The sequence below is a fragment of the Suillus paluster genome (assembly GCF_016628075.1).
Source record: "Suillus paluster strain FC165 chromosome Unknown EDB91scaffold_7, whole genome shotgun sequence".
In the NCBI taxonomy this organism is placed as follows: Eukaryota; Fungi; Basidiomycota; class Agaricomycetes; order Boletales; family Suillaceae; genus Suillus; species Suillus paluster.
The window spans coordinates 123,284-138,544 of NW_024537567.1; the positions used below are offsets into that span (position 1 = coordinate 123,284).

General features: G+C 48.1%; 3 protein-coding genes across 3 annotated transcripts; 2 read left to right on the top strand and 1 right to left on the bottom strand.

Moving 5' to 3' along the window:
• The first annotated feature begins 339 nt into the window (after positions 1–339).
• Positions 340–1,715, top strand: EDB91DRAFT_756467 (PIF1-like helicase-domain-containing protein). Its single transcript, XM_041328297.1, has 7 exons — positions 340–382; positions 431–544; positions 604–615; positions 666–774; positions 836–1,456; positions 1,503–1,641; positions 1,698–1,715. Exons 2-6 carry the CDS (start codon positions 479–481, stop codon positions 1,574–1,576), a joined length of 882 nt encoding a protein of 293 aa, XP_041181232.1. The 5' UTR covers positions 340–382; positions 431–478; the 3' UTR covers positions 1,577–1,641; positions 1,698–1,715.
• A 1,471-nt stretch (positions 1,716–3,186) lies between these two features.
• Positions 3,187–6,331, bottom strand: EDB91DRAFT_1108879 (uncharacterized protein). Its single transcript, XM_041317590.1, has 16 exons — positions 6,151–6,331; positions 6,074–6,094; positions 5,898–6,019; positions 5,769–5,839; positions 5,582–5,713; positions 5,293–5,530; positions 5,108–5,236; positions 4,983–5,062; positions 4,850–4,923; positions 4,500–4,803; positions 4,420–4,449; positions 4,280–4,366; positions 4,148–4,223; positions 3,866–4,095; positions 3,719–3,813; positions 3,187–3,675 (listed from the first exon to the last, which is right to left on the bottom strand). The coding sequence occupies exons 1-16, from the start codon at positions 6,288–6,290 to the stop codon at positions 3,360–3,362; spliced, it is 2,145 nt and encodes a 714-aa protein (XP_041181233.1). The 5' UTR covers positions 6,291–6,331; the 3' UTR covers positions 3,187–3,359.
• Positions 6,332–6,495: 164 nt separating this feature from the next.
• EDB91DRAFT_1334077 (uncharacterized protein) lies at positions 6,496–13,741 on the top strand. Its single transcript, XM_041325440.1, has 37 exons — positions 6,496–6,677; positions 6,738–7,170; positions 7,218–7,481; positions 7,537–7,713; positions 7,764–7,868; positions 7,923–7,969; positions 8,022–8,136; positions 8,186–8,295; positions 8,378–8,466; positions 8,631–8,694; positions 8,745–8,921; positions 8,969–9,104; positions 9,153–9,354; positions 9,412–9,474; positions 9,524–9,823; positions 9,874–9,983; positions 10,033–10,081; positions 10,134–10,221; positions 10,277–10,289; positions 10,338–10,397; positions 10,448–10,540; positions 10,592–10,859; positions 10,908–11,076; positions 11,125–11,268; positions 11,319–11,380; positions 11,430–11,669; positions 11,727–11,829; positions 11,879–12,000; positions 12,055–12,116; positions 12,214–12,348; positions 12,397–12,460; positions 12,513–12,535; positions 12,586–12,711; positions 12,767–13,028; positions 13,077–13,186; positions 13,239–13,262; positions 13,313–13,741. The coding sequence occupies exons 1-37, from the start codon at positions 6,658–6,660 to the stop codon at positions 13,448–13,450; spliced, it is 4,767 nt and encodes a 1,588-aa protein (XP_041181234.1). The 5' UTR covers positions 6,496–6,657; the 3' UTR covers positions 13,451–13,741.
• The last annotated feature ends 1,520 nt before the right edge of the window (positions 13,742–15,261 follow it).

Sequence of the window (15,261 nt, forward strand, 5' to 3'; positions counted from 1 at the left end):
TCGTGCTACTAGCATGAGCACTTTGGAAGTATCAAACTTTCATCCCAATAAGTAAGCCTCTCGTTCAAGACTGCTTTGTCACTTCGAACTAACCATGCCTTGTTGCGGCTGCCAGAGTCATGGTGCACCCTCGCGTACTGGAGTGGCATAACAATATGGAATGCGAAATGCTCAGTGACCAGATGTACGTGGATGATGAGTCTGAGGCCATGGACAGAGATGAATCTCGGGAAGCGTACGGGACTTGATCAAATGTGGCGACAACTTAGTTGATTAAATCACGTGACACCCAGTTATACTATGTAGTAGGCGCGCGTCGCGCGTTCGGCGTTCCGACCACGATGCAACGTTGAAACCAGCAGGCTACTGAAGTATCCAATAAGTAACCTGCTTGCTTAGTCCCATGCCCCCGGGCTTAACATTCAAATAGTGTTTCCCGCTAAAAGCTCCATTCTGTGATAACCGTCTGTTATTGGCCATGCCAGCATACTACGCAGTGCGCATTGGCCGCGAAGGCCCAAAAATTTATTCGAACTTCCGAGATGTAGGTCCCTGAAAGCTATCGTCATGTAACTTACGTTGAGTATTGACATGCGCCAATAGTTCCAGAAGGCAGTAAGTATCCCCCTGCCGGCTCGTGGTTTCGAAACTGATTATTGTTTAAGACTCTCGGTCTTAGTGGTTCCAGCGGAAAAGGTTTCGACACTTTGGAGGAAGCGGAAGCTTGGCTCACAGACGTACCCACATCTGGTGTTTCTGTAACTCGAACGACTAGTATGTGTACATCCTTCGTTCGAGGTTTTGGAATGTGGTAACATATTGTACTGGCCGACAGCTACAGTTACGTGGGATGTAAGCACTGAACGATCGGAAGGATCTAGTTCCTTGACATCTACAAGCACGACGATCTCTTATGGAGCAAGACGGTATCCAGAACATCAGCCGGGTTGTCGTTGGGTAGAGTATGAATCACCCCTGAACAGGCCACTGGCAAGACCACATAGCGACAGGCTCACGCCTCCTCCGCCTTATATCCCTTTGCAAGAACCTCAACTACCCCCACCACTTCCATCGCAGCCAGCCGTTGACCTTTCTGAAGAGCAGAAACGAGTTCTTCGCCTGGTTCAAAATGGCAAAAACATCTTTTTCACAGGTCCAGCTGGTAAGCTTGCATGGCTGCTGATCTTCAAGATAAGTGGTCAACGCACTATTTTTCCAGGAACCGGAAAATCAGTTTTGTTGAGAGCCATTATAGAATTGCTGCGAGTTCGGTTCCGTGGGGGGGTTGCTATCACTGCACCTACAGGCATAGCAGGTGTGAACATCGGGGGTTCAACAATTCACTCCTGGGCAGGCATAGGGTTGGGCAAGGAAAGTGTCGAGACGTTGGAGGGCAGCCTGGGTTCATGGGCAAGAAAACGATGGCAAAATACTCATGCCCTTGTAATTGATGAAAGTACGTCCGACCAACAGTATCAGATCGCTGTGCTAAAATTTGACAGTTTCAATGCTGGACGGGCGTTTATTTGACAAGCTCGTACGATTTAACGCCTGCACCACGTCTTTATCCTACTAATTCATCGGTAGGAAGAGATAGGTCGGATTGTCCGGGGAAACCATCGCCCTTTTGGAGGTATACAGGTAATTGGTTGCTATTCTTTCCCTTGTGTTATCCTGGTCGCTGACAGGTTAGATAGCTTATTCTGTCAGGTGATTTCTTCCAGCTTCCACCTGTTCCCGAGCAAGATTCCACGACAATAATACCGCCTACCTTTACTTTTGATGCGCTATCCTGGTCTCACTGCATCGACGAGCCAGTTGTCCTGACAAGAGTTTTCCGCCAGACGGATAGCAGTGGGTACTTCAGATTCCGTGCAGTTTTCCAGGCATCTTACAATATGTAGAATTTATTGACATGCTTTCTGCGACGAGGTCCGGGACACTAGAAGATTGGCACATCACAGAATTCTTCAACCTGAGCCGTGTGGTGGAATATCCCGATGGCATAAGTCCGACTCAACTGTGCGATTTCAGCCCCTCTCACTCGCTGTGACGTGTCGGTGATCATCGTGGTTCACAGGTTCCCTCTCAAGAGCCAGGTCGAGACATGCAATAAAACACATCTCGACGTATTGCCGGGAGAAATACGGACATACACATCGATGGACTCTAGGGGCTTCAATATGTATAGGAAAGCGAATACCAGTTGATGTTGCCGAGCAGCTGTTAGAAAGACTCGTTGCTCCGAAAGTGATATCTCTAAAGGTCGGTTGATACTTGCTGTATGCTTAATTGTGTTTCCCAGTTCACTACACATTCAGGTTGATGCACAAGTGATGCTTCTTAGGGTAGGTCTTCTGAAAGGACTACTGGCTGAGCCTGACCATATCTCCCAAAGAACCTTTTGCAAGGCAAACTGGTCAACGGTTCGCTTGGAAAAGTGGTTGACTTTATCACCACACACGAAGCACGGGAGCGCCTTATTGAAATTGCCGATCTCGAGGTCGCACCTCAGCGTTCCCGAAATGGGGACTTCCTTCCTACCATCGATCAGACCCCTGATGATGAAAACATCGAAAACAAGTACGAAGGCTTAGTGGCTCTCGATCAAAACACGTTCGAAAGACATGAGCGATTTCCGCTCGTCAAATTCACGAATGGGCTGCACCTGCTCTGCGCCCCCTTGCCATTTAATGTCCAGGGCCTGAAAGGCAACTGCGAAGCGCAACGAGTACAAGTCCCTCTCGTGCTTTCGTGGGCGATGTCCATTCATAAGGCTCAGGGTCAAACCATGACGCGAGTCAAGGTTGATCTTAGGAGGATATTTGAGAAGGGACAAGGTGAACAATTGAACTCGTGTCTTATTGTCTATTCGAAGCTGATTTGCCTTTGTGAAGCCTATGTCGCCCTCTCGAGAGCCACAAGCCTGGAAGGACTGGAGATCATCGGTTTTGATCCTTCAAAGTTCGGGATTTTGGGCTTTTCACTGAGGCGTATCGACTGACGTGATGATGCTTTTCAGAGTCTTGGCTCATCCACGAGTCATAGAGTGGCAGGCTTCTTGGCAAGCCCAGCGAGATCAAGAGGAGGAAATGGATATGGACTGGGTTATTGAGCAATATCACTCATCGATGGATATCTCTATGTAACATTTGATGAATTCATGGATTTGTGGATGCACGGTCATTAATCACGAGTAACAACATGTATATTTCACCACGGTTCGTGCCTATATATTGTAGACGCTAACTTATCCACAGAGAAAGTTTGAGAGAAATTACAATTACCCTGAACGATTAAATGTCTGTTAAAAGGTTCATCCAAATGAACTCAATGTCTAGCATGAGAAAGAAGTAACCCTAATGTCCCGATTCACTTGCTGTGTCCGCAGGAGATATGAGAGGCGACAGTGCTGAAGGGGATGGGGGTGGTGATATATCTATCTCTGATTCTGTGTGCTTTGACGCAGAACCGGTGGGCGACGGCCATGAGTCATCGTCCACGCCCTGAATAGGTCGTGGTGGCATTGGAGGAATTTCCATATTCACGCGTGTTGGCGAAGTTGGGTTCGCACGGAGGGAAGGATGTATGCTGCCTGTCGGTCGTGCAGGGAGGCGAGGAGTGAAGTCTTCTGGGTTTCTTGGGGATTGAGATCTCGGAGGGACATTGCCAATCCTCGTGTGTGATGAACCATACGAGTACACAGGCATGGGTTCACCGAGTGGTGCAGGCAGGTAGAGGAGGGGAGTTACCGGCTGGAGGGTCCTCGAAAATTTCTCGAGCATGAATGATCATGTCCTCCATCAGCGTATCCTGAGCGTAGAAATATTAGCTCAGGCAATCTGAGAAATAAAAAATGGCTAACTTTCCATGTCTGAACGCTCAAAAGGTCACCTCCCTTTGGGATTTCATCCTCGCCGAAAATGACGGCGCCGAATACAATCGCCAAGTTTTTTGCATCCATCTTGTTCTTATCCGCATTGGACGCTACACGAGTTAGATGCTCAACCAGAGCGCGCAGAGTCGCACGATGAATGGCAGGCAGCCGCCGTATCTTCGAACGCAGGAGGGCAAAGTGATTCGACTGGTGTTCCGCTAAATCCAAGGTCAGATGATTTTCTAATGCTTTAGATACTCGAGTGCTTGCCTCGATCCTCCGTATGCTCCAGACGATCCTGCAGTGGATATCTAAACAATGGTTCCGGAAGCTCGCGCAGATACAGCTGGTAATGAAATGTCAATGTCGTGACGACGCATAGGCATCCGAAGAATAAAATACCTTCAATAGTGAGGATACGGCATAAATATCGTCAGTAAGGACGTTAAAGTTGAAATTGGCCTCGTTCCGCTCTATCTTATGTTGTAGCTGCGGAGTGTCTGATGAAGGGCATAAAATTTGCAAAAACCTGACAGACTCACATCATGTACAACAGCATGCCTGCCAGACACCTTGCGTATGACTATCAGCATCTGAAGCAAAAGCACACCAAAGAGCTTACCCTGTAAATGCCTTCTGCGTCTAACCCTCTCTGATCTACTTCTTGGACACAGATACGGACAATTTTTGGAACTTCGCCTTCCCCGAGACCCCGAGCAGTCGCATAATCCACTAGACTAAAGCCGAAGATAAGGTCGCAGCATTCGCCGACATTATAGTTGTAGTAAAGTATTGGTTTGGCTATTGCTGATGCTAGTGAACGAGGAATGTAGGTCGTGACTAGTGATACATCTTTTTCTGGGGAAATCTTGTCGACCACGGAACGTCCATGGGATGATAACTGTGTCTGTGTCGTAGTAGTTGCCCTGCCGACATTCTAAGAACTGCGGATACAACTAAAAATAGACGTACGTCATGTTATCAAGATATTTCTCCAGCACTGCCTTGACTGTCGTGGAATATTCATAGACAAAGGTCTCCAAACTCTGAATGGTGCCTAGTAGTCAGCTGCCAGTAAATGATGCCGGCTACTTAACAAATTTACCTTATAACCGCTTGTCAGAATCTTAGAGCGCCTGAGTCTGAGTGTCTCCAGCCAATGAACGCCTTTACGGTATTCCCGATCTGCGCCAAAATCAACTTCGCACGGCACGCCGACGCGTCACTTACCAGCCTCATCAGCTTCTCGTTTCGCGCGGACAGCGCGGAGCGCGCTATTTTCTGAGCGTACACCTAAGCTCTCCTTCACGGTACCACTCTTATCTAAGAATGTGATGAGTTGATTCAACTGTTTTTTCCCTGATAGGCGCTTAGTCGAGTCAAGTCGGAATCGACATATGCCATATTTATCATACCGTGTTGAGCAAATTCAGAAAATGTACCCGATGTAGAGGGCGAGCGATTACGTGGTCCAGGCGCGCTCCCAGAGGGTCGTCTATCAAGGGGCCGTAACGGCTGAGGGGCAGTGACAACAGGCCGGGACGGCAGACTGGGGTTAGACCGCGAAGTACTCAAAGTAGTTCCACTCTGTTCTGGATAAGGTATAGTAGAAGTCGACTGCGAGGGTGCGGCGGCAGCCGCCGCTTTGTGGTCCTTGAAAGATATTATGGATGACTGCAAGAGATCAACTACTTCATGACTGACCTCGACCTCTTGGCATTTTTTCAGATAAGTGCGTTTCAGCTTTGGCAGCGTATTCTCGGCATAGTCAGTGTAGGCACTACCAGACTCTTTCAGATCCTCTTTGATGCGTTTGCGCGTACGCTCCTGCGTCTCCTAACATCCAGCAATTACAGATTCGACAAGACGCCGAAGAAGGGGTTAGACGTACCCTGAGCGACGTCAAGGCATTAACAACATCTCCTGTGAGCGTTGCAAGAAATGCTTGTCTGGTCTGCGCTTCTGTATCGCGAACACCATCTATGAGGGGCTGCTGGTCTGAAAGTGAAGTATGACCAACCTCTCTCGACGTTATCCCGAACCTCATTCCACGCTCTCCTTGCAGTACTAAGTTCTGTCCGATCGTCCAGATAGCTGTCGATGGATTTCACCTTACGATGAAGTTTAAGCAAGGACTCGACACTAAACGCGTGTTCAAAGCGTATCTCGAGTGATTAAATACCAAATATTGCTCACTATACTTCTTCGATACGTTTTCTGCGGGAATCAGTGGCACTGTTAGACGATATATTGGGATGAGTGAGTAGACGCGCCTTTCTTGGAAGAAGCTCAAATATGAGTCTGTCAAGACCTTGAGGTGATGTTCAAACAGGGGGATTGGTCCGGACTGCAAGTACGGCTCTGAAACGGATGGCCTAGGTGTAGCAAAGGAGTCTACTGTTGGAGTAGCCATGATAAGTTGCGTTGAGCATAGACTTGGATGTAGTGCTCCTGATTTCCCCACAACACCCAAACAGGATTATACAAGGACCCCGGGTACTGTTATTCGGTTATCAGAAAAGGTTCCGACGGATTCACGCGCAAGATATCTATCAGTATAGAACCATGTGGACACTATTGATTTCAATTACGTAGTACCTCAATATTATAAAGTCCTTGATTCATTTAAAACCCTTCCTCAACCTTCACCTTCAAGCATCAGGCGCGCACTGGCAATCAGCTCGTCTCCTAGAAAATGTCACTCTGGGATCGGTATAACGATCCTAGTCCATGGCAAGTCGTCTTAGGGGCTTGACTCTTTTCGGTCTCTCGACTTGCACATGATAAGCCATAACAAATCGTGAGTGTTGTGCGTCAAGTACCCTGATATTGACAGGTCTAACATCAAGTCGATCCTTAGACTGTGGTACAGCACGCTCATGATTCCAGCATATGTTGCTGCTGCATCTGCCCTTCTTCTCTTGTTGCATTTAATAATGCTATCCAAGCCAGTCAAAAAGCTTTGGTCGCATTTCATGCCCCCCAAGACTGAGGAAGAACCCAGCATTTTCTTCGACGAACCTACTATAGCTGATGGATTTTTCTCTGAGGCTAAAGTATTCATTTCTCAACACGGTGGTTTGGTCATTTTTGCATACAAATTTGCAAGATTCATTGGTTGTCTTGTGTTTTTGGGACTGTCGTTGGCTACTTTCATATTAGATGAACGTGAGGAGCACGCAACAGAAGCCAACAAATTGCTTGGACGAAAGCATCGCAAGGCCCGTCACCCTGATGGCTACATTCCGTTTTCTCGCACTGAGTGGTTGCAATTCGCCCTGTGCATGACTGCTGTTAGTAATTTGTGGCTATCTGTTCGATATTCGCTCACGCTCTCCAGGCTTATGCATCCATTCTCGGACTTGTTTCAGTCACTACCAAACCCCGATGGAGCAGGTTGGTGTCCACCCACCTGGCTACTCTTCTATTTGCAGTCTTTGCGGTGTTTGCGTACCGGGATCTGTGGCCTCTTCTTACCTTTAATAAACAACCCAAAGACCTTAAGGAAGGGGGCTTGTTGTGGGCAAAAGTAGTTGTCCTTTTTTTGTCAAGCATCGTATTCCCTCTCGTGAGCCCGAGACAATATATTCCAGTAGACCCTGCAGTATGTCATAGTTTTCAAAAGATATCTTATCACCAACACTCACATCATTCTCAAGAACCCTACTGAGAGCCCTCATCCCGAGCAAACTTCTTCCTGGCTGTCTATGACGCTGTATACCTGGCTGGACCCTATTGTCTTCAAGGCGTATCGAGTTCCCCACTTGTCCCATGAAGAACTTCCTCCGCTGGCCGACTATGATCATTCTAGAAATCTCAAAAAGAAGAGCTTCCCCGTAAGTTTTTGACACCACGGTTGCAGCCGACGAGTTGACAATCGTTGCAGCATCTTGACCCTTTCTCTGGCAGTCGGAGGCGACATATCTTCTTCGGGCTCATGAAAACTTATCGTGTTGAGTACATAGTTTTGTCTCTTATGATCGTTCTTCAGGTATGCAATTCTTCTTACCTGTGGGTCACTATGTCTGACAGTTTCTCATGACAGGTGCTGGCAAAACTAGCCGCTCCGGTTGGAATTAATCAACTTCTGCTGTACGTGGCTTGTGTACCACATTTCCTGATATCTCTCATGTGACTTGCATAGTTATGTCGAAACGAAAGGCGAGGGTGCCGTGGTCCGTCCATGGGTCTGGATATCTTGGCTGTTCTTTGGACCACTTGTCGGATCCTTCGCATGGCAATGGTATATTTATATTGCGGTGGGAGTGATCGTTCGATACGTAGTGATCCCACTCATTTGCTTTCCAGACACGTACACTCGTGCGCACGGAGGGTATTCTCACGCAACTGGTCTTCGAGCACGCGCTCCGAATCCGAATGAAGGCCGAGCTCCCTGATGACGGCAAGACATCTAGGGAGTCTACAGCACCATCTACACCAGATACCTCATCTGTAGCTGGTTCTAGCACCGCCGCTGCGGACTGAAAGCACGGATGGCAGTGTCGACGAGACGCTGCAGGCAAGTTCCGAGACCATATCGACATCTTCCACGAAAAAAGGCAAGCAAAAGTCTCAGGAAGAACCGGAAAGTTCGTCCAAAACGCATTCGAGCGCTGACAACCTTGTTGGTAAAATCAACAATCTTGTTACGACTGACTTGAGCAATATTACCGATGGACGAGATTTCCTCATGGCCGGCAAGTCACGGTGATCTCTGGCGGATGTGTGCTCTCTGACGCATGTTTTCACACAGTGCTGTACATGCCATTGCAAGTAGGCATGTGCATCTGGTTCTTGTACGAAATTCTTGGCTGGAGGTGAGTGTCTTCAAACTGATGTCTGCCTTGACTGATGGCCATCAATTAAGTGCCTTTGTCGGCCTGGCTGTTATGCTCATCTTGTTCCCTCTGCCTGGGTACGTTGCCCAGAAGATTCAAAACGTGCAGACGGAGAAAATGAAGAAGGTCGGTCCTGGATTTTTCGTATATCAGTCGATGCTTATTGCAACCCCAGACGGATGCCCGGGTCCAGACCGTTACCGAAAGTAAGTCGATCACAACAAGTGTAAAACTAGCGCTTATGGCTCGTTAGCTATGAATGTTCTGCGCATGATCAAGCTTTTCGGATGGGAAGAGAAGATAGACAAGAGGATCAGCGAGAAACGAGAAGTAGAACTTGTCTGGACATGGAAGACGAAGATATTAGAACTGATAAACAACATGTTGAAGTACCTCTTCCATATTGACTGTGACAACAAAAACTGACACGTCCATAGCTTCGTGATTCCCCTGTTTACCATGATGGCTTGTTACGCGACCTTCGTATGTTGCATTCGACCACAGGCAAAACTAGTTTCTTACCCTCTCTCCTAGACTCTCATTATGGGACAAAACCTAACTGGTCAGTGCTGTGGGTTCTGTTGCGACTTATTGACATAACAGTTATTCCAGCTTCAAAGGTTTTTTCGTCGATGACAAGTAAGCTTCATACTATCATCCACTTGTTTAGGGTACCTGATATCACTCCTCTGGCAGTCTTTGACATCCTAAGAGACCAGCTCAGCATTGTGTTCTTCACCATTCCAAGAATTACCCAAGGTAATTATTTTGCTTGCTTCGTGAATCACTGATAAACGACGCTCTCCAGCCAAAGTTTCGATGGACCGTGTCAACAGTTTCTTGAATGAGACAGAATTATTGGATGCCTACGCACAGCAGGATGAGGACAGAGCCCAGCTCTTTGTCCAGCCAGAGGACGAATCTGACCTCATCGGCTTCAGAGATGCTGTTTTTGCCTGGTCCAATGAATCCGGCGGGTCGCTGACACCGTCGAAGCGCAAGTTCAGGCTTCGCATCGATGGCGAGGTGTACTTCCAACGCGGTGGTATCAACCTTGTCGTCGGACCGACAGGTTCTGGGAAGACGTCAGTGCTTATGGCTTTGCTTGGTGGGTGGTTGTTGAACCTTCTTTCTGGATGGTACTAATTCGTTACGCAGGCGAGATGCACTTCATGCCCTCTGGTCCAATGTCTTGGTTCAACCTTCCTCGCAAAGGAGGTGTAGCCTATGCCGCGCAAGAGTCCTGGGTTCAGAATGAGACCATTCGGGTACGTGTTATAGCATAATTAGGCACTCGTTTGCTGAAGTGGTGCTCAGGACAACATTCTTTTCGGCGCACCCTACGACGAGATTCGATACAAGAATGGTGAGTGTCGAGTTGCGCTGCTTGTGAACGTCGTTGACACGTACGGGTACAGTCTTACATCAGTGTGCTCTGGAGCGTGACCTTACTCTGTTCGAAGCGGGTGACAAAACGGAAGTCGGAGAAAAGGGTCTTACGCTAAGGTAAGCTCAACGAGCCGAACCTTCGTTTGTCACAAGTCTGACTTCGCATGGAAAGTGGCGGTCAGAAGGTAATCACATTCCTCCCAAGAGCGCACGCGGCCGCTGAAACATGTTAGGCACGAATCACCCTGGCAAGAGCTATATATTCTTCGGCGCAAACGCTGTTGCTCGACGATGTTAGTAATTCCATCTCTGCTTTGAACTACCAGTGAGTAGACGCGAACAGGTTTTGGCCGCTCTGGATGTCCACACGTCCAAGTGGATTGTAGACAAGTGTTTCGCTGGAGATCTCGTCAGAGATCGAACAGTCATCCTTGTGGTATGTGTATATAGGTCAAATGTGACTGACGCCGATTCTGACGCAGTATAGACTCATAATGTTGCTATGGCGAGCTCTGTAGCGCACTTCGTCGTGTCTCTGGGTTCCAACGGACGGATTGTCAGCCAGGGATCGATATCTGAAGCCATTGCAAAGGACCACAAGTTTGCAGCGGAAATGGCAAAAGAGCAGGAAGTCCTTGCTAAAGAGGCCGAGGTCGTCGACAACCCAGAAGAACCAAACGCCGATGCAAAGAAGTCCGACGGCAAGTTGGTGATGTCTGAGGAAATCGCAGAGGGTCATGTTTCCTGGCCAGCTTGTTGGTTCCGTTCCAGATCCTCGGTCCCTCGCTAACATTGCGTTACAGTCAAGCTCTACCTGGCCGGCTTGGGGGGGAACTATCCGATGACGTTCTGGGTCGTGTTCCTGGTTTTGGTGGCGTTGACGGACTTAGCCAGCACTGTGCAAACTTGGTATCTTGGGTACTGGGCTTCTCAATACGAAGATCATCTACCCTCAGAGGTCAATGTTGTATTGTAAGATCAGTTCTCGTTCGTGGAGTTCTCGCTCACCTTTATCATAAGCTATCTCTCCGGATACGCCTTGCTAATGGTCGCTGGCTGTCTCATGTATGGGATTGGGTATTACATGTACTATTGGGGTTCAATGCGGGCATCACGAACCATCCACAAGAAACTCGTCCAATCTGTACTCGGCACAACGCTAAGGTATGTACTTTGAATTTCAGTATTCACACCTCCATTCATCGTCGAGGCAGATGGCTAGACATGACACCTACATCTCGAGTCATCACCCGGTGCACACAGGACATAAGAGCCAGTCAGTCACTTGCTTCTAGATAGTAAACATTCACTGATAAATTATCTAGTTGATGGTCCGTTTGCACAAGGAATTGGTTGGGTCGTTGAACTTTCAATAACCATGGTCGTGAAACTCGGAGCCGTCGTGTTCATGACTCCTGTCTTCTTGGCGCCTGGTCTCTTTATTGGCTTGCTAGGCGGATGGATCGGTCGCATCTACATGAAAGCTCAACTATCAGTCAAGCGAGAGATGAGCAATGCGAAAGCACCGGTCCTTGGCCACTTCGGAGCTGCCATCGCGGGACTTAGTGAGCGATCCACGGAATTGTATGATATACGAGATGTCTCATTCATTCCACCTCCAGCATCGATTCGTGCATATGGCGCAGAGGATGCATTCAAACAAGAATCTCTCGACCGCATCGACCGTTACACCAAATCAGGGCGCGTATTCTATAACTTGAATCGGTTCGTTTGCGTTGGTTGCGGGGAGATTGGTCGCTAACAGACGTCTCAGTTGGGTTTGTGTCCGTATCGATGCTATCGGCGCTGCGTTCTCGGCTGGCCTTGCCGCTTATCTTGTCTATGGTCATGGAATGCAGGAGGCGTCGAATATTGGGTTCTCTCTGAACATGGCAGGTAAATTCTATCTACATGGTGTAACCATTGTGTGTTGTTGCTCACATCTTAAAGTCGGTTTCAGTTCGATGATCCTTTGGTGGGTTCGTATCCTCAACGAAGTGGAAGTCAGCGGTGAGTTAGTTCCTCGTGTTACTCCTCATGCGTCTGACCGGTTGGTGTAGGCAACAGGTGAGTACAGACATAGAATGACTCCGACCGCTGCTCATGTAGAATAGTTTGGAGCGGATTGATAGTTATATCAAGATTGAACAAGAGCCTAAGCCTACCACAGACGGCCACCCGCCTGCGTACTGGCCTGCAAGCGGTGATCTCCGCGTAGAAAACCTGTCGGCCCGCTACTCATCGGTGAGTCTTAATTCATGTCTTCGCGTCCTGCCTAACCGCTGCTTGCAGGATGGGCCAAAAGTTTTGCAAGAGCTGTCTTTCCACATCAAATCAGGCGAACGCGTGGGTATCGGTATGTCGCGTGCTTGTATCCACTTTTAAGCAAATAGCTAATCTGAATTTAGTTGGGCGAACTGGAAGCGGAAAGGTGATACTTGTTTGTGTTATCTTCCTTGACTGAGACTGACTATCCTGAAGAGTTCTCTGACGCTTTCGCTCCTTCGCTGCATTTTCACAGAAGGCAATGTTTACTATGATGGTATTCCGACAAGCGCGATCAATTTGGATGCCCTGCGGTCCAATGTGACCATCATACCTCAGATCGTACGCTCTTCGTGCCATTGTCCGACCGAGTTGCTGACACATCTCATCCTTGCAGCCCGAGCTCCTGAGCGGAACCCTCCGTCAGAATTTGGATCTCTTCGATCAGCACGATGATGCGGTGCTTTACGATGCTTTGCGAGCTGCCGGACTTTTCTCCGTCCAAGACGAGTCCGAGGAAGCGAGGCTGACGCTAGACAGTGCCATCGCAAGTGGAGGAGGCAATCTATCAGTTGGTCAACGCCAGATTTTAGCTCTGGCTAGAGCTATGGTCAGAGGAAGCAAACTGCTGATACTGGATGAGGCAACTTCCGCTATTGGTATGTACCTCACGTAGTAGATTTTTATGATGCCGAAATCTTTTGCAGATTATAAAACCGATTCTGCCATCCAATCTTCTCTCCGCAATGAGCTGCGTGACGTGACCCAGATTATCGTTGCACATCGGCTGCAGACGATTATTGATGCTGACAAAATTGTGCGTATTCAAAATTGGGTTGTTGTGTACTGAGGACTGATATGTTCGATAGATGGTCCTTGACGCCGGTAAACTTGTGAGTACCTTATCTTGTATGGTGTTCCCATGCTGATCAAGTATGTGCAGGTTGAATTCGGCAGCCCATGGGAGCTGTTGCAGAATGAAAAGGGTATGTTGCGTGCTCTCGTGGATGAGTCTGGGGACAAAGAAGCATTATATGCGTCGGCTCACGGCAAGCCACTGGCAGAAGGGGAGAGTTCGTAGTTGAGGATCGTTTGCGATCTATTATACCTGCTGTAAAGGAATCACCATGGGTCAAATATCATATCTATATTTTTTTTGTCAAGTGTCGATCTATCAGGTTATTTGCATGGAGTACCTGAAGAATAACCTTGTGTAACAAATCCACAAATGGGACAATTTCTTGTGTTCTGACATCGACGAGGAGGGTTATTAGAAGAGGACAGGTCTAAACCAAACTGTGGAAGACACTCCTGATGCACTGCTGGTATATGACGGGATGTATGTCAACTGGTTCCAGATAATGCGGGGAATTCGTGGAAAGCGAATTTGAAGCTCGATGAACGGACCGTCCGAGTTGTCGGGCTGGCACGCAAGGGATTCTTAGAAGGAACCCCAGAAGGCGCGCATAGAGCTTCGGTGATGTGACTATTGCCCACCTAGTGCGCATGTCATGCGAATCGAGCTTCCAGTGATGCAGTCGGCCGAATATGCAAAATATGTACAGCTTCGACAAATTTACCTGAGTCAAGACCTCGAGGGTCCTCTGAGAGCCGCTCCATTACCCTGGATCACCATGTCCTCGAAGCGAAAATTTTCACCCTGCAGAATTGGTGTGGCCGTTCACAAGTACCATAGAAATTCGATTGACCCGGGTTACTTACATCCAAAGTTCTTTGTCCTGCAAATTTCCATATTGTCTCGTTCTTCAGGTTATCAGGGAGTGTCCGTCCATGAGTTTTCTGCACGATACTAGGCAGATGTGATCAAGCTTGAATGTTTTCCAGGCTGAAATGATGCCGAGCGTAGATTCTATGAGTCCCCTGGTGTACGGCAATCAGATCAAGTAGATACAAGATGCAACTACCCATCCGAATCGAAAAGGATCTATCGAGATCAAGTCACACATCGCACCCAACTTGAAGTTATCTTGAAGCTTAGCGCTTGGATACTGTCTCGTAGCCATTGTCTGGACTCTGACTGGTATGATGCTTAGCATCAGAGGTTAAAGGGATGTATATTTCAAGGCTTAAGGAACGACTGTATTCTTTCAAGGTTTGACTAGGTAGTTACTAGTACGGGAGACTAACTTAAAGTCGTGTATCGAATAAGGTATTTCATACTAAGTGGATGTGAAAGAAATATCAATAAGCAATGACTGACAACGTGACATAGCTTCAGACTCATGACTGAGATGGCCCTGGAGCTCAGGCTTCAAGTTGGAGGTGATCCTATATGCGCAGGTCAGGCTGCGAGCACAGAAAATCATTGGGAACATAAGCACCTTAGCAAGTTTCTCCCCTTCGGATAAAATAGTGAGGCAAGACCGCAGGTCCTTCAAACACCACTGCCTTTCAAGCCAGGAGAGGAGATTATGATTCCAGAAAGAGTTGAATATATGGGTAAGTTCGTCGTCCCATGGAGTCGGAGCTCGCGAGAGATGGGCGACCCAGTTCTGACATGCGTAATTGAGAGCGCCGGGAGTGGATCGACTTAGTTCCTGTGCTTCCTTTGCGGAATTGGCAAAGGCCTTCATTCCGTGGATGATCTCTACCTCCGATGGAAAATGACCTTGTGCGGATGCAAATGTTGAATGATCCCGGTGTCTTAACGCCAAGAATGCTGGAAACATCAAGAAATCCGGCAAGGTCTTGAACTGCTGGATGGCTTGAAAAGCTGGCTGTAGAAGCGATTCTGGAATGATGGTATAGTCTCTAGTTGCTTCCAATGTGTCAGAGAATTCTTCCATTGTCACCCAGACAGTCGTCAACCGCCATCGTTGACCATGTAGCGTCTGTAGCCACTCTCGCCCACTCGGGGTCTGTAGCCACTCC